The sequence below is a fragment of the Plecotus auritus genome, assembly GCF_963455305.1.
Source record: "Plecotus auritus genome assembly, chromosome: 2".
Classification (NCBI taxonomy): domain Eukaryota; kingdom Metazoa; phylum Chordata; class Mammalia; order Chiroptera; family Vespertilionidae; genus Plecotus; species Plecotus auritus.
This window is the reverse complement of record NC_137771.1, coordinates 35,203,045-35,229,154: the sequence shown is the minus strand read 5'-3', so window position 1 is coordinate 35,229,154 and position 26,110 is coordinate 35,203,045. Positions and strand designations below refer to the sequence as shown.

The 26,110-nt window shown below is 37.8% G+C and overlaps 1 protein-coding gene across 2 annotated transcripts in view; it reads right to left on the bottom strand.

Annotated features, from left to right (window-relative positions):
* EPS15 (epidermal growth factor receptor pathway substrate 15) overlaps positions 1-26,110 on the bottom strand; it is a 120,769-nt gene that overhangs the window by 47,800 nt on the left and 46,859 nt on the right. For both annotated transcript variants that reach the window (XM_080658062.1, XM_080658063.1), the window contains exons 9-13: positions 25,147-25,236; positions 24,032-24,177; positions 21,566-21,722; positions 18,077-18,162; positions 4,917-4,989 (exon numbers count right to left, since the gene is read on the bottom strand). In XM_080658062.1, the coding sequence (XP_080514188.1) occupies positions 4,917-4,989; positions 18,077-18,162; positions 21,566-21,722; positions 24,032-24,177; positions 25,147-25,236 (552 nt within the window). The remainder of the gene's footprint in view (positions 1-4,916; positions 4,990-18,076; positions 18,163-21,565; positions 21,723-24,031; positions 24,178-25,146; positions 25,237-26,110) is intronic.

The following is a 26,110-nucleotide window of genomic DNA, read 5'->3' as shown; positions in this document are numbered from 1 at the left end:
TCTGTTGCCAATGGCTTCCTTAAAATTACATCCATTTAACAATGTCTTTTTAAAAAATAATTTTAGAGAGAGGAAAGGAGAGAGAGACAAAGAGATCAATGTGAGAGAGAAACACTGATCGGCTGCCCCCCTGACCAGGTACTCAGTTGGTTGGAGCACTGTGCCATTCACCAAAAAAGGTTGCAGGTTCGATTCCCAGTAAGGGCACATACCTAGGTTGGGGTTTCAATCCCTGGTGAGGGCGCATACCAGAGGCAATAGATCAATGTTTCTTTCTCTCTCTCTCTCTCTCTCTCTCTCTCTCTCGCTCTCGCTCTCGCTCTCTTTCTCTCTCCCCCCCTGTCCTTCCCTCCCTACCTCCTCCTCCCTCCCCCCCTGCCCTCCCTCTGTCCCTCTCTCTCCCTCCCTTCTCTCTATAATCAATGAACATATGCTCAGGATTAAAAATAATAATATTAAAAATAAAGTTAGTTTAGGAAGAAAGGCAAGAGGATGGGGTAAGCACTTAAATTTTTACATGTTGGGTGACAAGAGTGGCAGTAGTGAGAAAGAAAAGCACTGTCAGAAATAGGAAAGTTCAAAATTGAAGCCTTTTCCCCCTCAACAAGATGAAACTCATTTTAGACATAGTGACCTTGAAATGATAAACACCAAAATGGCTAAGTCGAGAGATGATTCTCAGGAGAACAGAAGGCTGGATAAATACTTGGGAGTCATCAGTATATGGATGGTAAGGGGTAAACATAGTAGAAAAAGAAGAAGTGGGGGAGGAAAAAGTATGTCAGTTCCTGACAAAGACAACAGAAGCGAAGGGTCAGAGAGGTAGGAGAATATCTAGGAGAGTGAATCCAAGAAAGCAGTAACCAGTGGATATGACCTTTAAAATTGTTGCTGGTCCTGAGCAGAAAAATTAAAGCACAGCAGACTAAACAGGATTACTGAAAGGCTAGAAAGGGAAAAAAATGGCTACACACAGCAACAAAAATAGAAGAAAGTAGGTTGGCAGCTAAAGTGACAGCAATAGCAAAAATAAAGGAATAAAGGGATTTTCAAATTGGTGAGTTCTAAGTGCAGATAGTCCAATATGGAGCTTGACAATGAAGGGAGGGTAATAAGGAGACGACAGTACAATACGTAATAATACTACTAATCAGAACATCTACTGAACTTCTACTTGGTGCCAATTATTCTGGGAGACACTTTACCTGCATTATCTCATTTTATTCTTACAGCAACTCTAAATGTTTGGTATTTTTATTACCCCATGTTACAGAAGAGAAAACTCATGTATAGAGTATTTACTTAGGAACAAAAACCTAGGAAGAACCAAAAAAAATGTGGGTCTACCTTCTCCTCTTAACAACAACAAAAAAAGCCCAAACCATAAACATTTGAGATACAATGACCTTTTATATAGCTTTTCCCCCTTGGATCACTTTGGGCCTAATTTCTCCACAGAATTTGATAAACTAACAGTGTACTTCACATGTGTTAAGAGTGGTCATCTCATTAAATTAAATCTGAAGTTGGCTTGGTTTTCAAGAAAAAAATCTTGAACTGAAAGTTTTCAATATGTAGTTCATGGGACTACAGACAGGAAACAAAAATTTAATTATATAGTATATTTTCTAATTTTACTGAATTAGGAAGACTGTATAGATCCAAAACAGACAAAAATAGTCTTTTGGCACATTAGTCACACATTAAAGAGTCTTTGAAAGTTTGGTTTAAGATAAGAGCTTATATAATGATTATCTGTGACTCTACATATAGAGAAAAGCAAGAACACTCAGAAAAGTCAAGTTTGGATTTTGGATTAGGCAGACACTCACTGATAGGTAAAAATTCCCTTACTTCTACCCTGAGGCCTTCATGTTGGCATTTCTCAGCATCTTCATTAGAAAAGTTGGCTCATAAAGAAGCAGAGTTCACTTTTTTTATTCTGCTACTGATTAATAAATAGCTCCAGTAAACTGCTTTTTGCTAGAGAAATTAAAAAATAAGAACTAGTTGTTGTAATTACTTACAGATTTTAATTATCCATGTTATCACTAGTCTGTACCTCATTACCAATGAGTAAATCAGAGTTAATTCAATAGGTAATGAACTCTACATATTACCACTTCTAATAAGTTGTCTTGTGCTTCAGAAAAGTGAAAACGATCACTAAAATGAAAAGTTTTAATTATTTCTAGATGTCAAATATCCATGTCATCTAGTCTAGTGTCTCATTACCATGGATAATACCTGTATTGGAATAGAATAAGTAATAAATCTACTAATGCAAAGTTGTTGTGTTTTTTTAAATATATTGTTATTGATTTCAGAGAGGAAAGGAGAGGGCGAGAGAGATAGAAATATCAATGATGAGAGAGAATCATTGATCGGCTGTCTCCTGCATGCCCTCTACTGGGGATGGAGCCTGCAACCTAAGCATGTGCCCTGACCAGGAATTGAACCAGTGATCTCTTGGTTCATGGGTAGATGCTTAACCACTGAGCTACATGGGTTAGGCTACTAATGCAAAGTTTTAATCCACTGTTCTTTTTCAGTGAACTTATGTTTGACCATTACAAACAACTTGGTCTGTGCCAACCATGCTCCAAGATGCCTTTTATTTATAGCACCCAATGCAAAAATTCAACTATTTAGACTTCCTATGCTAATCATACATCTGGATTTAACAAAACTTAGGATTTAACATATACCTTACCGTCACCACTAAGTAATGAAGGATAAGCAAATCACGAAGAAATTTTGACTGACAACAAAACTACAATGATAAGAAATCAAATATTCAAGGACTAGAGACCCGGTGCAGGAATTCATGCACCAGTGGGGTCCCTCAGCCTGGCCGGCGGGATCAAGCCAAAACCGGCTCTCTGGCATCCCCCAAGGGATCCCAGATTGCGAGAGGGTGCAGGCCAGGCCAAGGGACCCCACCGGTGCACAATTGGGGCTGGGGAGGGACACAGGAGGTTGGCCAGCCGGGGAGGAACCGCAGAAGGGCTCCAGGGCATGTCCAGCCCATCTCGCTCAGTCCCGCTCAGTCCCAATTGGCCAGACCCCAGCAGCAAGCTAACCTACCAGTAGGAGCGTCTGCCCCCTGGTCGTCAGTGCACATCATAGCGAGCGGCTGAGCGGCCTTAGCATATCATTAGCATATTACGCTTTGATTGTTTGGACGACCAGATGACTGGACACTTAGCATATTAGGCTTTTATTATAGAGGATAGCCCATTTAGCCTAAAAGGAACAAAAATCTTAGTTCAAACTGGCTATTTAAATTCACATCCTCAAAAGATCTAGTAGGGAAAACCAACATGTAGACAGATACAAATAACAAAATATTATCTATCATAAAAAACTTTGTACTTTGAAACATTATCTGGTTAAATTTAGAAACTGTCCAAGATTATATCAGAAACTATATTTATTTCTTCAGATTGAGAAAACTTTTGTAGATTGTTTTATCTTCTATCCTTAAACTATTTTTAACAATAACTGTTGAAGTCTATGACTCTTTTGCATTTCTTAATAAGCTCAAAAATAATGTAATTGAGGTAACCCCCCATTCTCATTACCCCAAAGAGAAAAAACATTAGTGACGATCTCTTGACTTCTGCATCATGTTTGGGAAAATCCCAGTGTATGTAATAAATGCAGTCTTCCAATATGAACATCAACTTCCAACAAGAAGTCTCTCTGGGCCTTGGCTGGGTAACTCAGTTGGTTAGAGCATCATCTTAATAGACCAAGGTTGCAGGTTCGATCCCCAGTCAGGGCACAGACAAGAATCAACCAATGAGTGCATAAATAAATGGAACAACAAAAATCAATGTTTTTCCCTCTATCTCTCTCCTTCTCTCTCCCACCTCTAAAATAAATAAATAAATAAATAAATAAGAAGCAGTCTCTCTGGCCTCTTCGTCAATCCCTCAATAAATCATTCTCCCCACCCTATCACAGTCCACCTGGTAAAAATCTCTGGTGAATGTCCCATATCAGAACAAATCAATGAATCTAACCATTTAGAGCTTTTACCTATTTAAAAATGAGATAAACAGGGAACCCAACATATAAGTAACATGTTAAGAAATGCCCATCCATGAGTTGTTACTGGCAACTGCTACCAGTGTTTTTACATCCAACCTCCTGTATGTACTGGTGCAGCATTCAGAAAATGATGCCCCAGTAACATGGTCACATGCAATGCTTACTGTTCTCACTGCAACACTGCCCAATTTTCTGTATTTTTAATGTTTGAAATACCCCTTTTTGTGTCATTTCCCAATCAGAAACTAAGGTTTGTCTTTTCTATTTTATTTGTAAAATGAAGTTACTTAACATAGCATTTGCTGAAAATGAATTAAATCTCTTTATGACAGTTTAAGATATTGTGGCTACTAAGCAACTTATAAAAATACTATTTTAAATTATTCCATGCAATTTCCCACCCTACCAGTATTATGCAAAACACTCCTTTAAAATACTAGGTCTCCTACCTAACAAAATCTCACATCTTTGAAAAAGCAATTTGCGTTTTCAAGATGATGACGATGTTGATGACAATTTCACTCATTTAATTTTATTGGTGTAATAATATTTATATCATAAGTCATTAAAACTTATCTTTAATAGTATAATATGCAGTTAAATATTATCTTTAAAATACTTTCAAAACTAGAAATTTATGCTGAAAAATACTGCTTTCTCATTGCAGTGTGATCTCTGCAGGCCAGAATTCAGAGAAAAACAATCATTTTATAAATGACCACTATTTATATCACATATATAATAGACATTACTAGATCAATTCACCAACACCACAACCGTCACATAGTAAATGACCCCATACATTTAAAATATATTGTCCTAAATCAGAAATGGAATACTGAATTTCATAGCTCACATACCTGAACCTCGCTTGTCCTCTGTTTAAGAGTATCTTCTTTCTCCTTAAGGTCCTGTTCCACATTATTCTTTTCCCTAGAAGACCAGCAAACAATGCAAGAATATTTGAGAACATCAGCTACAGCCGGTATGGTTATCCAGCCTCCTAATCCTGAATCGCTTTTTAAATACATAGTGAAACATTCAATTTTTAAATGAAGGGCAGATTTTTCTACCCTCTTTTAATTATTTATGGAACAAATAAATATAAGCTCTGTTTGTTAAAAAAAAATCGCTTTCTCACTAAAATGTGGTGAAAAGAGAATAGATTAAAAAAGGAAGAGAAAAATAATCAATGAAACCTCAGGTTTCACTGATCTCACTGTTGCTATGGAAATGCTGTCCAATGAAAATTGCTGGTAAAGAAAAGGAGGGGTTGCATCAGCTTTGTAAGCTTAACCCTTGAGCACCACTGTTAAATCAAATGAAAATGGCTAATAGAAACAGCCAACAATATTGAGGAAAAAGACATTTACTGAAGTGTTAATGTCCCCTTAAATCACTAGTGTGTACCAATTTTAGAATGAAATATAGAGAAAATGGAAAGAATCGCCAATACATGGGCCATTTGCTCTATAAAATACACCTGCTAAAAAAAAGCTATTTTAGATCACTGATAATTTCCAATTGATCAAATATATAAAACAATGTATACTAAGTGAAAAAAGAATCACAGTAGCATTATCTTTCTACTCTTCAGATCAAACAAGCTAGGATCCCCTTTTACTTTGAAACATCATTATCTAAATTCGTGCATGATAGAAAAATAAGAAAAAATAAATTGTACATGATCCATCAGAGCTGGATTCTTAATGAATAAATCCTAAGCAATCTTAGATTCAGAATTATAAAATAAAGCTATTTCTTTCGATGTTATCAATTTAACTGCTGTTTGTACTGAAATCACACACACACACACACACACACACACACACACACACACACACACACACAGCTCCCTTCACTTTCTTTTCTACAAAATGAGAGAAAAAGCAATAGGATTCTGCAGTAATACATTTTTGGGGTGGGGTAGGGGGAAGGTAAAAGAAGGCAACATGAAGAAGGGAGGATGGCATTCAAGAAATCCTCCAGACTAGTACTGCCAAGTTTCCCCTCAGAGCTTCATGATGGTATTTCAGTTTCATCCAAGACATAACCCAAACATAAGTGCAGGCTCCATTAAACTGTAGCATAAAGGAAAAATGAAACAATTACACCAAAGAAGATGAAGATACTTAAGGGACAACTGCATGCTACCTTTATATTTCTCACCTTTCTGAGGTGAAATTTTAAATGTAGACAAAACTCAACTGTTCTGGATATGTAGGTACAATGTTCTTAAGATTTGTATGGCAGAAAAAAGGCACAAGAATAAAGCTATTTGTATACTGTTACTTTTAAACACTTGAGATGGGCAAGGAGCTCACTAACCGTTTCTCAGGTGGGTCGCAATGTGGGTCACGATGTCTCGGAGATTTTAAACAGTCCCTTATCATACGAATCATTGTGGCAGTCCGTTTCTCCCTTACCTCAATCTACTTAATTATGCAAAGGTCATACCCCACTACCAATCCTTGTAAAATTAGGCAAAGTTGAAAAACAGAAAAACACAGGAAGAAAAATCTAAATATACCCCACAAATTCTACAAGCTCGATCTTGGAATTTCTCTCTCTCCTCTGTATATGATGAGCAGAAGAGTGTTTTCAGTCCCGCTGCAGCATGTCAGAGATAAGTCACATGAAAAACTAGCCCCCTCCCCCATCCCATATCCTCAGAGGCATTCTACACAAGCACAATATTAATTCAGCTCCTGCTTTCCCATAGTAGATAATAAAAATAGAAAACATTACACAGTATCATAGATCAGCATTACACACACAGTTTGGAGGGGAGTGCTCTATCCAGGGAAGATGGCACTTGTGTGTGTTTGTACTTAATCCTTTCTGCTCCGCTGTTAACTGCTTTATTGGCTGTGTCTGCTCAAGTGTATGTGCATGAAATAGGGCTGCAAAAAGGCAGTAAAGTAAGTCAACTTAAAGCAGCCAAGACACATGAATGGGAGAGCAAAAGAAAGAAGCTTACTTGGTGAAAAAGAAAAACAGATTACAAAGGACTCTCAGCTCTAACAAGCAAACACAGTCTATGTTTGGGTAAACTAAAGGAAGCTTAGAAAGCACAAATTTCTCTTCATAATTCTGGATGTGGGAGGGGTGGGAAAAAGGGCAATATCTACAAACATATTTTGAAAACCATTCCCAAATAAGACATGGGAATCTTTAGGCATTAATTTCTCTTAGTACTGAAATCAAATTTAACTTTTGATCTACTTTTATCTAATAAAATCCTGGTCTCATAATTCCTTTTTATCATAAAAACCAAGTAGTATAACATACACTATTAAAGAAAAAACTTTAATTTAAAATTTTAATTATTTTCAAGATTCTGCACAAAAAAATGTTACATGCAGTTTCCTAAGAAGCTCAACATATGTGGATAAGACAGACATAAGATATATTCCAAATAAAGGTATGTGAGCATCTTGCTTAGAGCAGCAGTCGCCAACCTTTCGGACCTCACAGACCACCAGTGGTCCATGGATCACCAATTGGCGACCATTGGCTTAGAGCATTACTCATCTTGGATGTCATGACAGGAAAGCTATTACCTTCACTTTAGTAAATTCCAGAAAAGGGAAATGTAATGATCCTACACACCCTCTATCTTTGACTCTCTCTCTGGCCCTATTCACTCCAAGATACTGGTACAACCCAAGGAATCCAAGAACACCAAAGCCATAAAGAAAGGCCAGGGAAAGAGCTCCCTGGTGTTCCAAAGGTTGCCTGTTCTGATGCTGTGGAAACTAGTATCTGAACCAGCAAGGAAAGCAGAGCCCAAGCTAGGCTTTCAAAAATATAAAGTTGATAACCACATAATCCTACTATGAAGCAGTCAAAAGCTATTCACAAAGACAGTCAGGCTCAGGACCTTGACTTCATGCAACTCACTTCCATTCACCCAGTCTCTGTTTATGGGAAGAAGGGACTGAGCCATCTGCCCTAATTTTTATATAATACCAACATTTTAAGAGAAACAGTATTAAATCACCTTCAAAGTCCTTTCCAGATACAGTTTTATGTCTTTTTTTCCTAAACATAAGCATCTATTATTTTCCAACTGTAAAACAATAAAAACTAGAAACCAGTTAAAAACTAGAAAGTTGTGAAACACATGAAGGTATATTTTTCAATCCTAAGACTCATTTATAAAAATCCTTTAGTGCACACTTAACCTTAAATAGCTCAATTATCAATAAATCTCTCTAGCAACCGAACACAGAAAAGCACGCTACTCTCATTATGTAGTTTTCAGTGATGCATGAGTCTCTATGGAAACAAGTAAAATGGGCTAAAACTGAGAGCTGGATTCTAATCTGACTCTGCTGTGAGATAGGTTTACTGACTCAATTCAGGTCACATAAACTTTAATTTTTTTATTTTTCATTATGCAGACGCTAATATCTCTACCATCTTAAGATTTGCAAGGCAAAATATACAAGATGACATGTAATTAGGAAAAAAAGTAGGCTTTGAGCCTATGCTTTGGTTGCTTTTTACTTATACTAAAATTATTTCTAATTTTAAATAACACCAATGGAGTAATTTTTAAATTTGTTAAAAGGAATTATGAGTTACAAAAAAGTTTAGAAAATGATCTGCGACACAATTGTAGAATATGTAATCACTAAAATCTCTACTCCATAATCTTGTCTAAATATTCAAAATAATCCAAGGACTCTCTACTATTAGCAACTCATTAAATGGTTTCAAAGCATAACATCTGGCTGTGAAAACCAGCGGGGATTCTGTCCACCAGGGAGAATCCGGAGTCTGCTAGAAACCTGGGTGCCCTCTTAAAGGGCCAGCACATTCACCCTGGGCTCCAGTGGAGGTGGGGCAGATCAGAGAGGACTGAAGTTAAGTGAGGACTGTGTTGTGCAATTCCAAGGAAAGATCTAAAGGGACAGCCACCAGGTACCTGTGCTAAGTCCCTCTCCCACTCCGTCAACAGATGCCACCTTCCCTGGATAAAGCACTCCCCTCCAAACTGAATCAGCCTGGAGAAATGCAATAGCCTCACCCTCCCACCCAGCCTTTTATGTGAAACTGAATTAAACTGCCTCCTTATCACCAAATGTACACTACAACCTCATGCTTCAATTACTCAATCAGTAACACCATTCTTAAGGTAGTCATGATTTTAAGATCTTCTAGTATCAGTACCACAGATCTTTACAGGGCCAGATTAGATTGGATTATACAAACAAAAGAGCTCCGGATTCAATATTATAAGCAATGTTTTCTCCAGAGATAATAGTTTCTAAGGGTACTTGAACTGAACTAAACAAAAAACATTAAAACATTTCAAACTATATACCTTAAATATATATATTTTAAATCAGTTCTCAAACATAATTCAGGTAGAGATCTATAGACAATATTTAGGAATATAGATCCTGGATATATAGTTCCTGTCTTTCTTCAACTAGGGAAAGAGTGTTCATTCAGCTATTCCAACCAGTGTTTGCTGAGCACTTATTCAGTAAATGCTGTGTCTAAGTGCTGAGCTGGGTGTTAGGGATGATGATGATTACTAACATGTATTGAGAATTTACCATGTTCCAAGAACTGTACTAGGCATTTTACATGGTATTATTCATATTTCCATTTTACTTTATACAACTGAAGCACAAATAATTAACTAAGAAACTGAAGCACAAAAAATTAACTAAGTAACTTGTCTAAGTCATGCCAGGAATCAAACCGGTTAGGAAGCCCATGCTCTGGAATACACTGTATTGCTTTATTACAAACTAGAGGCCCAGTACACGAAATTCGTACTCTGTTAGGGTCTCTAGCGGCTGCAGGCTGGGGCCTCCCTCCCTCCCCCTGGCTGGCCCCACACCCTGGTCAAACTTCCGGACAACTCCTGGTTGAGGGGACAATTTGCATATTACACTTTTATTATATAGAATAAGAGACATTCTGTGTTATCACACAGAGCTGAGTCTCCTGTGGAAAGAAATAGAACCCAGTATTGTTAAATGTTCTGGGAGAAGGAGATTGAGTGCTCCTAGCTGAGGTGGATATCAGAGGAGGCTTCTTAGAAAAGACTTGCCCATTCCTCAACTGGAACACTGAGATAAAACTACTTACCCTTCAGCAACACTTCAAGGATTAAATAAAAGAATTATATAAAGCAGGCAGGGAGAAACCAAGATGGCGGCATAGGTAAACACCTAAACTGCTGCCTCGCACAACAATTTCAAAACTACAACTAAAAGACAGAACGGACACCATCCAGAACCACAGGAAAGCTGGCTGAGTGAAAATTCTACAACTAGAAGGAAAGAGAAAAGCTCACAGAGAATTGCAGGTACGGCAAAGGGGCTTTGTGCGCGCAGAGAGGAAGGGCGGCTGAGAGCCTGGCTGACTTTCTCTGGCGGAAGGGAGAAGGAAGCCTCCGACCGCACTGAACCCCAGTTCTGACTGCACTGAACCCCAGTTCCGGGCGAACCCCTGGGGACCCACGCTCTTACGGGGGGAGTCTGGACTCTCGGGCGGAGACTCGAGCTGGGAAAGGCAGAAGTCTGAAGGCGCACGCGGGCCAGTGCGCACAAAGGCTGTGGAGGTTGCCACAGGCTTTCCCTAGTGGAAGGGAGTCAGAGGATCCTGACTGCACTGAGCCCCAGTTCTGACTGCAGTGAACCCCAGTTCCAGGCGAGCCCCTGGGGACCCACGCTCTTGTGGGGGGAGTCTGGACTCTCAGGCGGAGACTCGAGCTGGGGAAGGCGGAGGACTGAAAGCGCACATGCGCACAAGGGCAAGGCTGACAGGAAGCCAAGACTGAGACTCCACCCCATCCAAGCTGAGCACAGAGGCTATTGCAATTTGGCAAGTCTAATCCTATAAGGCTGTCTCCAGCACCGAACTTCTCCCAGCATAGACACAGCTGATCCTTACAGCCAACTGGCCTGGAGGTCAATTCTTCCCAGTGATACCAACAACAATAAAGACTTAATTACAACAAGGCTGTACACACAGTCCACAAAGGGGTGTACCAAGAGTGTCCACCTCAGGTTAACTGGGGAAGCAGACCCACTGGGCCATATTGGAAACCTAGCACAAATATCTACCTTACCAACTCAGGGAATCAGTGAAAATGCGGGGTCAAAGAATCAGATCACAAACGAAAGAAATGGAGGAAAACAAACGACTGGATATAGAATTCAAAACCACGGTGATAAGACTTTTTAAGAATATCCTAGAAAAGGCCGATAAATATAACGAGACCCTCGAAGATATGAAAAAGGACCAACTAGAAATTAAACATACACTGACTGAAATAAAAAATATTATACAGAGACCCAGAAACAGAATAGAGGAACACAAGAATCAGGTCAAAGAATTGAAATACAAAGAAGCAAAAAACACTCAACCGAAAAAGAAAAAAGAAAAAAAAAAAATCCAAAAAGTTGAAGATAATGTAAGAAGACTCTGGGACAACTTCAAGTGTACCAACATCAGAATTATGGGGGTGCCAGAAGAAGAGAGAGAGCAAGATACTGAAAACCTATTTGAAGAAATAATGACCGAAAACTTCCCCCACCTGGTGAAAGAAATAGACTTACAAGTCCAGGAAGCCCACAGAACCCCAAACAAAAGGAATCCAAAGAGGACCACACCAAGACACATCATAATTAAAATGCCAAGAGCAAAAGACAAAGAGAGAATATTAAAAGCAGCAAGAGAAAAACAGTTAATTACCTACAAGGGAGCACCCATACGACTGTCAGCTGACTTCTCAACAGAAACTATGCAGGCCAGACGGGAGTGGCAAGAAATTTTCAATGTGATGAATAGCAAGAACCTACAACCAAGATTACTCTACCCAGCAAAGCTATCATTCAGAATTGAAGGGCAGATAAAGAGCTTCACAGATAAGAAAAAGCTAAAGGAGTTCATCACCACCAAACCAGTATTATATGAAATGCTGAAAGGTATTCTTAAAGAAGAGGAAGAAGAAAAAAGTAAAGAGAAAAATTATGAACAACAAATACATATCTATCAACAAGCGAACCTAAAAATCAAGTGAATTAAAAACCTGAGGAACAGAATAATCTGGTGAATATAATAGAATCAGGGGCATAGAAAGGGAGTGGACTGATAATTCTCAGGGGGAAAGGGATATGGGGGGTTCATGAAGAGAATGGACAAAAATCATACACCTATGGATGAGGACAGTGGGGGGGAGGTAAGGGCAGAAGGTGGGGTGGGAAATGGGTGGAGGGGAGCTATGGGGGGAAAAAGGAGAAATAATTGTAATAATCTGAATAAAGATTTATTTAAAAAAAATAAAATAAAATAAAGCAGGCAGAGCACAATGTCTAATAATAATAATTATTATTATTATTACCTATCCTGTTTACTGGCCCAAGACCAGGATAACAAACCAGCTTGACAGGATGTAGCTTTTACTTCCTGATGTTTTTGCTAAAAGGACAGAGACAGGAAGGAAGAAGCTGGTTGAAGACAAACCAATATTAACTCCTGCCTCAGCATAATTCACCACCACCACTCTAAATGACTGAAGCAATTTCTCAGTACGTTTTGCATTTTCACTTCCAAGAACTTCTCTATTTAGCCACTTTACTTTCAGAGCAAGGGTTCTTGAAAATGGTTTCATGGATAGTTTTCAAGGGTCTGGAAACTCTTGAAATAAGTACAAAATGGTATACATAGATACACTTTTTTTTTTTCCCCTGGGCACAGTTTACTAGTCTTCAACAGATTCTCAAAGGAGCTGCTTGAAAACAAAAACAGGTACTCAAAATATGAAAAATCAGCCCACTAACCTCATGTCCCTGTGAGAATTAAAAATCCTTTTGTCTATAAAATTTTCTACTATAGTCTTCAAAATAAGCTATTACTGAGAAGCTCTTTTGCCTTATTTCATCATTTAACATATGGCCTCTAGTCTTCCATAAACTTTGTGGGAATTAAGTATGGGAAATATTTTAATAACATACTCTGACTTATTCAACTAACTAACTTATACTGAGATTCTATGGTTTTAGGCAATGAGTGCATTAATTTTTAAACCTATCCAAATGAATAAGACATAACTCTTGACCTGAAGGAGTTTAAATTTTTTTAAAAGGCATATTTAAAAAAAGACCATAATAAAATGCATTGAGTAAAAGTTTCTAGAAGTAGACAGGAAAGAGCAACTAGCAATCAACCTTTCAGGGAAGGTTTGACAAAGGAGATGGTATTTAGACTGAAACTTGAAGCATCATTGAAAGTTTACAAAGCAAAACGTATCTCAGGCAAAGGGGAACAGCAGGATCAGAGGCAACGAGAATAAAAGTAGTGGCATGTTGAGGTGAGAAGTAATAAGACCACCCACCATTTGGCTGGAGAAGAGGGATGAAACTGAATAGATTAGAGCACTATGCTGAACACTGACAGTACAAGAGCAAACATACTGTGACTGCTACCAAGATACTTACAGTGTTATCAGTATTTACTACCGGGGATGGCTAAGGCAGAAGAAGAATGGTCAGTATGCCAAGGGAACACCAGGAAGGAAGAGCCTTTATGCCATACTCAGAAAAGTGAACTGGATCCAGTGGGAACGGGGAGTCCCTAAGGGATCTGAGTTGTACTTTATACATCAACTAGAGGCCCAATGCACGAATTCATGAGGTCCCTTGGCCTGGCCTGCAGATCTGGCCAAAACTGGCAGCTCTCGGACATCCCCCAAGGGGTCCCGGATTGCAAGAGGGCGCAGGCCAGGCTGATGGACCCCACAGGTGCACGATTGGGGCGGGTAGGGACGTGGGAGGTTGGCCAGCTGGGGAGGGACCGCAGGAGGGCTCCAGGGCGTGTCCAGCATGTCCGGCCTATCTCGCTCAGTCCCAATCGACTGAACCCTAGCAGCAAACTAACCTACCAGTCGGAGCATCTGCTCCCTGGTTGTCAGTGCACAGCATAGTGACTGGTTGGCTTTCTGCCCCCTGGTGGTCAGTGCACATTATAGCAACTGGTCGACCGATCGACTGTCTGTCCCCTGGTGGTCAGTGCATGTCATAGCAAGTGGTTGAGGGGCCTTAGCATATCATTAGCATATTACACTTTGATTGGTTGAAGAGCTGACCAGTCAACCAGACACTTAGCATATTAGGCTTTTATTATATAGGATTGGAGGTAGGATGGTCAAGAAACCCAAAGCAGAGAGTCTATTAGGAGATTGTAAGAGTGGTCCAGATAAGAGATAAAGGCTAAAACTAAGAAACAGAAGAAAATATGGACAGATTTCAACAAAATTGAGCCAATTATTTTCTCTTCTATTACATAAGCTAAGCAATACAAGCAAATAGTCCTTATACTTAAAAAGTAGTCTAGTGAGAAATCCAAACAAAATAGGAATAAAGTACTATAATAAAGTACAGTAAGTTTAAGACCATGTACAATAATAGGCTGTTACATAAGATTTAACAGGTGCAGGTTTGGGACATAAAAGTAGAGAGGGCTTCCTCTTCCGGAGGAAATGATGTCTAAGGTGAGATCTGAAGAATGAGGAAAGTTAATAAGGCAAAGGAAATGGGAAGGTGGGAATGATTTCAAGAAACATTTCAAGATAGAAGAATAGGAGGAGAGGAAGAAAAATCTCAAGTTTGTAGCTTGAGTGACTAGGTGAATAGTGATGTCACTGAGAAAGGGAAATAAAGACAGTGGTCAGAGAAAGATTAGAAAGTCATATCCTACTGGATATTCAGATGAAAACACTGGTTGGCAATAAAAAATATAAATGCTCAGGTGAGAGATCTAGTTATTTGATATGATTATTACATTACTATCTTTGCTTTTCCTTTTTTTAAGTTAAAAATATACTAATTTAACTTGATTGACATACTTAAATCCCTATGTAGCAAAAGTTGAAAGAATTACTCACCTAATACAAACAGTTATAAAAGAGAATTTTAACAATCATAATTTTAGCTGGGTAGATGAGTCTCATTATGAGTGGAGTTGACAGATGATGAAAGTTTATCTACATTGTAGATCTCACCTAAATAAAAACCTAGGGCAAGTATTTTCACAAATGTCAAATCATGTATTCTACATTTATAAAACACTAGAGGCCCGGTGCATGAAAATTCATGCACTGGAGGGGGGTCCCTCAGCCCAGCCTGCCTCCTCTCACAGTCCAGGAGCCCTCAGGGGTGCAAGGTGACCCGGCGATCAGGGAAAGGCGACGCCCCATCACACCTCTGCTGCTGCCAGCCCTGGTTACCTGAGCCTCGGGCGGTCCTGGGCGGCTGGGCAGCCACCATCCGAGGCTTGCGTGTGCCTCAGGCCGGCCCTGGGCGGCTGGGGGGCTAAGGGGACTGGGGGACTCCGGAGGCAGGTGCGCAGCAAGGCTGGGCCTGAGGGGACTGAGCACCGCCATTTTGTGCCTGTGGGCGCTGCCATCTTTGAGGGCGTGGTAGTCAATTAGCATACTCCCTCCTTATTGGCTGTGGGTGCCGCCATCTTTGAGGGCGGGGCAGTCAATTAGCATATTCCCTCCTTATTGGCTGTGGGTGCCGCCATATTTGCAATGGTGTGAGGGTCAATTAGCATATTCCCTCTTTATTAGATAGGATGACTACAATTTAAAACCTAAAAAGGTTTTGGAGCTCTATGATTTTCTTAGTAAGACAGTCACAAAATGTTAGATATGTTTTTATGTTAGCTGGGATTCACTAAACAATATTGCCACTAGTACAACTTAACATTAGGGTTACTAAAAGTTAGTGAAAGCTCAGTTGACCAAAATGTAATTAATAATTGCAAATATTTGCACTGGCAAGAACATTTTATATATGATGCTCTACTTCCTATTAAAACACACAACAGAACATTTCATATGTTAAATAACTACTGTTGAAGTCAAGCAAGTCGTAGAATACTGGTGTCCATTTTCATAGGCCTGAGAGGCATAGAAGACAAGTATTTTCAAATCTAGATAACATTTGATATATATTACCTAGAAGGCAAAAAAAAAATGTTAATGGGCCATTTATGGACCACATGATCATGAAGTCTACACACCATTACAGATTCAGTAATCAAACATTTACTTCTCCTATTCCAAACCACAGTAAAAACTTTTAAAATCTTAATGAGAGGCAGACTAATAGGAAGAATACAGAAGTGAAACTTATACAATCAGCACGATTGATGATTTGATGTGTGAATTTGGATTTGATTTTTTTTTTTTTCACAAGAAAGAAAGTGGGACTATATGATATTCAAGGTGTTTTTTCTTTTGCTTTATTTTTTTACTTCCAATATTAGAGGCTTATGTAATAGGCAAAGGCCAATTTATTAGCAGGAAATAAGAATTTGATAGAAGGCAGATGTGCTGAAAACAATGACATTTTAAAAGGTACCCAGACTGTTTACAGAATGTCGAGTCATATTGTTCAAAGAGGCTGATCACTGAAATTAATAGTGATTTAAAGTTATACTGTCTTCTGCAGACATTTACCTCCCCAGAATGCATTTTTCCATCTTGCACAATTTTCATGTGGGGATACCCTCTCCTCTACTTCATATGGTATCAGTGGCAAATTACCACCTACCACTCCCGGGACAGAGTTCATAAAAAATCAAACTACAGTATATACATCCCTCACCCAATTGTTTCAGGGGTAGGCATGGCGCTAAGCCAGTACAATCAGGTTGAATCTTAGAGGACTTTTCCAGGAACTGCCAGAAGAGAGACACTCCCTAGATTTGAAATTATAAGTACATGAGGCTAAGTATGCTATAGCCCCCTTGACAACATAATGGGAAAATCCATCTGAGAATGGATCAAACCCAGTGGAAGTGGAAACAAGAAATGGAGAGAGCAGCTCTAGCCGGTTTGGTTCAGGGGATAGAGCATCAGCCTGAGGAATGAAGGGTCCCAGGTTTGATTCCGGTCAAGGGCACATACCAGGGTTGTGGGCTCAATCTCCAGAGGGGGGGGTGCAGGAGGCAGCCAGTCAGTGATTTTCTCTCATCATTGATGTTTCTATCTCTCCCTCTCTTTTCCTCTCTCTGAAATCAATAAAAATATATTTTTTTTTAAAGAAAAAAGAAATGGCCCGGTTGGCATGGCTCAGTGGATAGAGCGTCAGCCTGCGGACTGAAGGGTCCCAGGTTCGATTTCAGTCAGGGCACATGCCCAGGTTGTGGGCTCGGTCCCCAGTGTGGGCGTGCAAGAAGCAGCCAATCAATGATACTCTCTCATCACTGATGTTTCTATCTCTCTCTCCCTCTCCCTTCCTCTCTGAAATAAATAAAAATACATTAAAGAAAGAAAAGAAAGAAAGGAAGAAAGAAATTGGGAGAGCAAGAGAACTGATTATATTATTTGAGCCCGAGTATAAAGCTATGCTTTAAGCTATCACTACCTCTAAGAGGTCTTAGTTTCAAAAGTCAACAAATTCACTCTCACTTAAGTTAGACTGGGTTGGTTCTTTCTTGCAACTGGAAAAAAAAAATCACAACTAAGTTTCTCTACAACAATCTCAAAATAGTCTCGTGGATGAGGAAAGATCATTGCCAAGTTCTTGCCATATAGTCCAGATAAATTATTTAACTACCTATGTCTCAAACACCATCAATAAAATAAAGTATCAGTCATTATCTTCATCAAAGTGTTGTGAAGGTAAGGAAAAATAGAGTTTTTGTAAACACAGTGATATTTAAATACAATGCCTTATACATGGAAAAATCGTCTCACTTTTTAAAAAAGTAATTTTAGGACGTCATTTTTACAATGAATATTGCCATAAAATTTCCAAGGAATATAGAAATTAAGAAAATCAATAATACTTGCTATATTTATTTATTTTGTTTTGTTTTAAAATATATTTTTATTGATTTCAGAGAGAAAGGTAGAGGGAGAAAGAAGGAGAAAGAGAGAGAGAGAAGGAGAGAGGGAGGGAGAGAGAGGGAGGGAAAAGGAAAGGGGGAAAAGAGAAAGAGAGATAATTTATATAGTCATCTGTAATTTTACTTTACATACCTTTGTAGGTCAACTAGTTCATTGTTAAGGGTATCTAGCTCCTTAATAGCAGAGAAATCTGCAACAGGACTTGATCCTATGATGTTCTAAAAACAAAAAGTTTACAATTACACATTATTATTATAAAATTACATATGGCAAAGCATTTAAAATGTTTAAAAGCACTACATGCATATAGGGTATTACATTTTTTATGGTATTACTAACAATTTTAATTCATTTAAGAACACCATATCTAGTGCAATTTTAAACACATACACAATTATATACTAAGACATTTTCCCTTAAATTTTCTAACCTATTGTTCTATATTATGTACCATCACTTCAGATCCCAATGCCTTTGTCATTTGATTCTAGTCTATCCAATACTTTGCAGTATAACAGATATCAGATTTATATTTTTTAAATCTTTTTTAAAATATATTTTTATTGATTTCAGAGAGTAAGGGAGAGGGAAAGAGAGATAGAAATATCAATGATGACAGAGAATCATTGATCGGCTGCCTCCTGCACATTCCCTACTGGAGATTGAGCTTGCAACCCAGGCATGTGCCCTTGACCAGAATCGAACCTGGGATCTTTCAGTCTACAGGCTGATACTCTATTCACTGAGCCAAACTGGCTAGGGCAGATATCAGATTTATAAAGTACTTCTTCCACTGAAGTATGTTTCTTGTGGAGATGAATGCTGATTTATTTGTAATTGTATCATCTGGCACAGAGTTAGTACACAAATTTTATTGAGTATTAGAATTATAATGGTGGTAATTTTACTCAATTCAACAAATATTTGTTTTGTTAAATACTTTAGTGTCTACTCTAGTTAAAGTAAAACATACTGCTCAGGCATGTTCCATAGTAAATATTAAACTGTCTTCATATAAGACAGCCTTTATATATGGTTCTCTTTCAATAATGAAGGTGTCAAAATTGGTCTCTGAATGGTACTTGCAGTTAGAAAATCTAGCTGGATTTATTTTTGGCTCTGCTATGATCTTCACTGTAAAATAGAGAAGTAATTTCTGCCCTGCCCACCTTAAAAATTAAATGAAATAAATATTACACATGTGAAGTCACTCTATAAACTTTTTATTTTATAAATGTAAGTTATTCTTATAATTAACTTCATCAATAGAAGATGCTCTTAAAAAGATGGATGGCCTCCCAATGAGCTGCTTCCACCTTGGCTCAATCTTCTTTGTGAAATGACTTCCACACCTCTTCCATTACTCTAACTCAAAAAGAGTGACTCACACTTGACATTCATTCACTGTTAAAAATATCATCAAATAAGAAGAGTGAGACAAACAATTTTAACCTCAAACAAGTTAAAAGGTGATACCACAGATGACTACAGAGTAAGATTAATATACTGTAGTTGGTACACAGCTTGTGTCACTCAATTGCTGACACAAAAATTAAACACCCATACTACAGCAATAAAATGACATGCAACCAGGAAGCATGGAGAAAGTCCAGCTAACAGTATATGAAGTATAAGAAGGACATATAAAGAAAAATGTAGCATGTCCCGTTCTTTCAAAATATTTTCTCTCACCCTGTTTTGTACTATACACAAAAATTCCACTTTGGTGCTTTTAAGTAGATTAGAGAGCTTAGGGGAGGCAAGTAAAATGCACACAAAAACCAAGTGACAACCTGGGACAAAAGCATGCTGTTTAGGTATTTTCTCTGCATCAACTTTGCTGCAAAAAAACGCTCTAACTTCAAAATGTATCTTGTAAACCAAAAACTGCAATGCTAAAAAGACAAAGTAAAGCTCTAACTTGAGAGTAAAGAAACTGACAGTACAAGAAAGGCAAAAAGTAGAGTGCTGCAGAATGGAAAAAGTAGTCCAAACTAAAAAAAATACAGAAAGGAAAGCAACATTCATAAAAGGATTAGTCACAGCTACAAAAAAATGCAATCCTAAAAAATAATCAGATTATTAAGAGAGATTATTTGAAAGACAAAACAAATGCTCGTTTTAATTTTTAAGGTTAAAAATTTTGGCTAATAGATAAGAAACTATGACAAAATCCCATTTTGATGAACTGTACTGATATCTGACATAAACAGACAGGGGTGTCTATGCTCCAGTGAATGGACTTCAAACAAATCTGTTACGTTAAAAACTCTGTAGAGCAGATACAACTTGAAGTGTTTAGTAATGTTATAGAGACTTCAATGAACAACATAATTTGCTTCAGCAAATTCTGTCATATCTGTAATTTGTATTGGTGGGAGAGTGGGTATAAAATGAAGGCAGCAAGGGGAAAAAACAGTCTATGTAAGGAAAAGGAAGGGTGAAACAAATAGTCATTCCAGAACTGAGACAGTTATAGCAGAGTGCATCAGTACAGATTTGTAACCTTTATCTTTATAGGTGGCATCATTTTTAGCCTTCTCCACAACTTAGGGAACTCACGTCCTACATCATGAGAAATGTCCAAAAATTCATAAAATATTCCCCCCAAAAAACTCACGAAGAAGATAATCAAATATTTATTTTATTTAAAATAAGAATAACAATTCTTAGAACCAACTTTTGTACCTGGTGGCTATAAATTTCCATTTAGATGACTTAGAAAATATCCAATTTTGACTTTAATGAGATTTGTTTAAATGAGATTTTTCATACTACATGACAAAATTAATGCAAAACCAAAATATTCTACTGACATTTTAAAGAATACTTTCCTCATACCACACACTTAACAACTATAACCACAGCAATGGTTACTTTATAGGTCACAAGAAATTTGCAGATTCAGAGTATGTATTTTTAACAGCAAATCCTTTTAAAGCTCTATTAAGGCCAATATATTGTAAATGCACTATACTTGGAGGGTTTATAGATGAGAGAAAAACCAAGACACAACATGGCTAAACAATGTAGTTTTGAAAGCTCCTACTGGTGGCCAGAACACAAAACAGCAAAACCTGTTCCTAGCTGTACAGGTATGAATCTCGGCTGTATGATCAGGAACAAAGGGTCATCTATGTGGTAAAAACCACAGATTTCTCCACAATATGTTTTTTCTAGTTTTTTAATTTAAATTTAAAACTGATACCAAGGAATTATAATCTTGATTTTGTTTTCAAAATTATATTGTTTTGTAAGAGTAAATCATCAAATGAAACCCAATAATTTAATTCTTATGAATTTCATTTAAATTTTATACCCTATTCATAAAAATTAACCCACAGATCCAGGAGGGGAAGAATAAGACATTTTTCCAATTTTGAGACTGAAAAATGTGGTTGCCACATGTGTGATGAATGATAGGGTAAACGAGGGACAGCCCAAGGATGTCATACATGCATTCAGCATATCTATAGTCACAAACTAAACCACAAACAGAATACTCCTCTGCTCCTAGCCAGATATATTTCTCCACCATTCTGTCCAAATCGAGTTTGTCATCTGACATAGCTCTTCTTCCTATTTGTTAATGCATTCAGGTTTTCTGGTAAGTTGTCTTACCTTTTGTAAATTGGCCCTGTCTGATGGTGGAATCATCTCAGGAGTAAGAATATGAGGAGGATCAATGCCCTTTATTAACTTCTGATTGATTAAGTGAAAAGCCAAGGCAAACTGATCCTTTGAAAGCTTCCCACAGTCCTTTGTGTCACATAATGCCCTGTACAAATAAACAAAATGAACAGTATATAAATGCCACAATTACCACTCTAAAAATCTAATGTGACTATGTAGCTATTTAAAAATGATTAGTTGAATTTAAAAAAGGTCATACTAATTTGTGGCTTGCCCAAAACTCACTCAAACGTTAGAAGCAAGAGAACAAAATAGACAGAGACAGACAGAATGTTGGCCCTGGTGCTGAGCAAAGGCCTCTAATTTGAGTTTGTTTTGTACTTTTTTTCATCAATTTCCACAACCACTACTGAGTAAGAGCTGTAGTGGACCAAAGATTCCCAACATTGTCTATTCCCAATATTTCAACATTAAAAGATATAAAAGAATGAGCCCTAACCCGTTTGGCTCAGTGGATAGAGCATCGGCCTGAGGACTTAAGGATCCCAGGTTGGATTCCGGTCAAGGGCATATACCTTGGTTGCGGGCACATCCCCAGTAGGGGGTGTGCAGGAGGCAGCTGATTGATGTTTCTCTCTCATCGATTGATGTTTCTAACTCTCTCTCCCTCTCCCTTCCTCTCTGTAAAAAATCAATGAAATATATTTTTAAAAAAGACATAAAAAATGAAACCTAAGTTTCAACAAAATTGGTTCATTAGTGGTATTAGAATGATTCTAAAACAAGCAAAAACTTCCATGTCAGCTTGCTTCCTGCAACTCGGAGTAGGAGGATATAAGGATCCCCAAGTCAAAGCAGAAACAACAGCTGCAAATGGAGATCACATGTGAAGAAAGGCAGTGATCTGGAAAGCTTTACAAAATCACTTGAAGAGAAACAGCAAATGTTTTATTCTATTTTCTTTTTTTTAAAGCTTAGCTTTCTGAAGTCCTGATCTGTTTGATTCATTGAAAACAAATATGGCCTGACAAAAAGACTACAGGTTATAGGTCACAGTGTCAAAGAAACATTGAATTTCAGCTTTTGTACTTATTTATTCTTGTTATCTTAGCCAAATTTTTAACCTCTCCGAGCCTTAATTTCTTTATCTATAAAGTGGAGATAACATCCATCTCGCAAGATTACTATGAGAATTAAAGACGAAGTACATAAAAAGTGTGGACATAATGCCACACCCATGACAGCTGCCATTTTACTGAGTATTGTGCCTAGCCTAGGCACTCAAAAGTGGCAGCTATTATTAGTTATGCATATAATTTTTTCCCAGTCTTGGGTTCTTGTTCCTTTTAAGGTAGATCTACTGTCCTCCTTTGTTCAACCCTTTGGTACATTGGGCCAATGCTCTAATCACTGAGCATACCAGCCAGGGCAAGGCTTGCCTTTTTAAGGACCAAGTATGTAATTCCAATGTGAAGGTATAAAAATATACATATGCCCTACAGAATTGTACAAATATGCCTTGAAGACACTTTAAATTTCAAATTTTGTATTCTCCCTTAAAAATTTAAGTTTGGCTCTAGCCAGTATGGCTAAGTGGATAGAGCGTCGGACTGTGGACCTAAGGGTCCCAGATTCGATTCCAGTCAAGGGCACATGCCATGGCTGCGGGCTCCATCCCCAGTGGGGGTCGTGCAGGAGGTGGCAGATCGGTGGTTCTCTCATCATTGATGTTTCTATCTTTCTCTCCCTCGCCCTTCCTCTCTGAAATCAATAAAAATATTTTTTTAAAAAGTTAAGTTTTCCCTAACTGGTTTGGCTCTGGATAGAGCATCGGCCTGCAGACTGAGGGGTCTCAGGTTTGATTTTGGCCAGCATGCCTGGGTTGCGGGCTCGATCCCCAGTAGGGGGCGTGCAGGAGGCAGCCGATTAATGAATCTCTTTCATCATTGATGTTTCTCTCTCTCCCCCTTCTTCTCTGAAATCAATAAAAAGTATTAAGAAAATTTTAAGTATAATTGATATATATAGATGCTGCATTTTAACATTCTAATAACAATTAACTGACACTATCAATCTTATAAAATGTCAGGTAACCCATTTTCCAGCTTCTCCAGAAGAAATCCTCAGTTTTTCTATAAAGAATTCTGAAACAAAAAATTTCCTATTAATAAATGCCTAAAAATAAGAATGCACAAAACTAGATTTAACACAAACCATATGTTTTTAAAATTCATTTAAAATTTTATTTATTAATTTGAGAGAGAGAGATAGGAAGGAAGAGGGAGGGAGAGAAAGAGAGAAACATTGATTTGTTGTTCCACTTATTTATGCATTCATTGGTTGTTTCTTGTATGTGCCCTGACTGGGATCAAATCTTCAACCTTGGTGTATTGAGACAACGCTCTAACCAATAAGTTACCCAGCCAGGGTAAATCAATTTAAATAAAGTCTTACCAAATGTGGGCTAATAAGGCAGAAGGTAAACCTGTCTTCAGAAAGATTTCACGGACTTCCAATCCAGAAACAAATCCATCCATATCTTTATCAGTTTTCAGGAAGATTTCATCATATTTAGCTTTTTCTGAAGGTGATACAACCCACTACACACAAAAATAATTATATATATACACACATATACATATAGTATTTCTGCCAAAATAAAACAAACTTTGAAGTGACATCTTTCAACACATGATAGTATCTGTCACAAATTCTGAGCAATTTTACTCCACTAACTACTAAGTATAGCAACAGTATATAATTTTCATCAGATCCCTGACTGAAATGTTGTGGTCAACAAAAAATTACAGAAGAAAAATACAGGTCAGTGGGACTACATTTATAGATGCCCATTTTTTTTATTTTTAAGTAATGAGTAAATTCAAGCACAGTTAACTCTTGACTTAAAACAGATGAATATGAGTAAGTGGAGAGTTTGTATAAACAAAATATTCAGATAATTCTCAATCTCCAATTTTTATAGTTTCATTCAGCATTACTAACCATATACAAATTGGCTGACTTGCATAGCAGGTCATTATTTTCCTTTATGCAACCTGACAAAAAGCAGATTGGAGGGGAAAAAGGCCTTGTATAACCCAAAATTGGATAATTTGAACCCAAAGAATCAAGAGTTAACTAGAGATTAAACAAATAAAAACACCTATTAACTATGCCAGGGCAAGCATTCCAGATTAGTATAGAGTATCTGCTACTTCCAACTTTAATTCTAGATAGATCAAGGCAAAGCCAATGAACCATCCATATGATCTAAGTAAGGTCAAATGCAGAAGGATTACCTATTTTCTTTGGGACATCACATTATGCAGATTCAATAAAAGGGAGCTCTAAATCTTGATCCCTTTGATTGCTCCTTCTATCTTCATCAAGCAATCAACTGTTCAATACCATGCAGTTTGTTTTTTTAAAATAAAAGTTTTTTAACACTGATAAATCTATACCTGTCTTAACGGTCCTTTGGTAGGTAAAATGCCTACAGGTGGTAAGGAATGGTAAGATTCCTTTGCTGCTGAAGTGGGGATCAACCGCATAGAGCCTGATATACTGACCGTTTTCCTCTTTGAAGGTGGCACCAAGGCTGGAGGCAAGGACATTGGCACAGGTTCTTTCTCAAGTGCACAGTATACCAAAAACATGGCCTTCAAAACAGATAAACCAGGGTCATACATATTAAAATAATTTACTATCATCCACCCACTGAATTGATTACTATTCAATAACAAAGCATTTGCAAATTGTCTGAAATCTTTTTTTTTTTAAAATATATTTTATTGATTTTTTACAGAGAGGAAGGAAGAGGGATAGATAGTCAGAAACATCGATGAGAGAGAAACATCGATTAGCTGCCTCCTGCACACCCCCCACCGGGGATGTGCCCGCAACCAAGCCACATGCCCCTGACCGGAATCGAACCTGGGACCCCCCAGTCCGCAGGCCGACGCTCTATCCACAGAGCCAAACCGGTTTTGGCTGAAATCTTTTTAAAGAAATAGGCTTTTAAGAAAAGATATCCAAGACACAATGTTAAACATGAAAAAATTATGGTGTTGAACAGTATGTATACTGTGTCATCTTCTGTATTAAGGGGGTAATAACTATTCATATTTGCATTAAGACCTGCAGAAGGATAAAGAAGAAACTAAGAAAAGTGGTTCATTATGGAGTAGGTGTAAATGGAGCAGTTGAGGGCAACAATGGGATGGGACTGAGATATGCTCCCCACTGAATATCTCCTTATATTGTACTGATTTCTGAACCATAAGAATGTATTATCTATTAAAATTATTTTTAATTATTAAATACATAAAGCACTTGCACAAAGTGAAACAACCTACATAGCGACTGTACCAGGATATTCCTTCCACTTTGAATCCAAGGCACCTTCAATACTTTCAAAACATGAAAATTTTCCGTAACTATCTTCAAGCATATGAAATTACTCAAAGCGACTTGGAACCTCCCGAAGTATTCAAATAGCAACTGGAAGGAAGCTTTAATATTTCTTCTTAATTT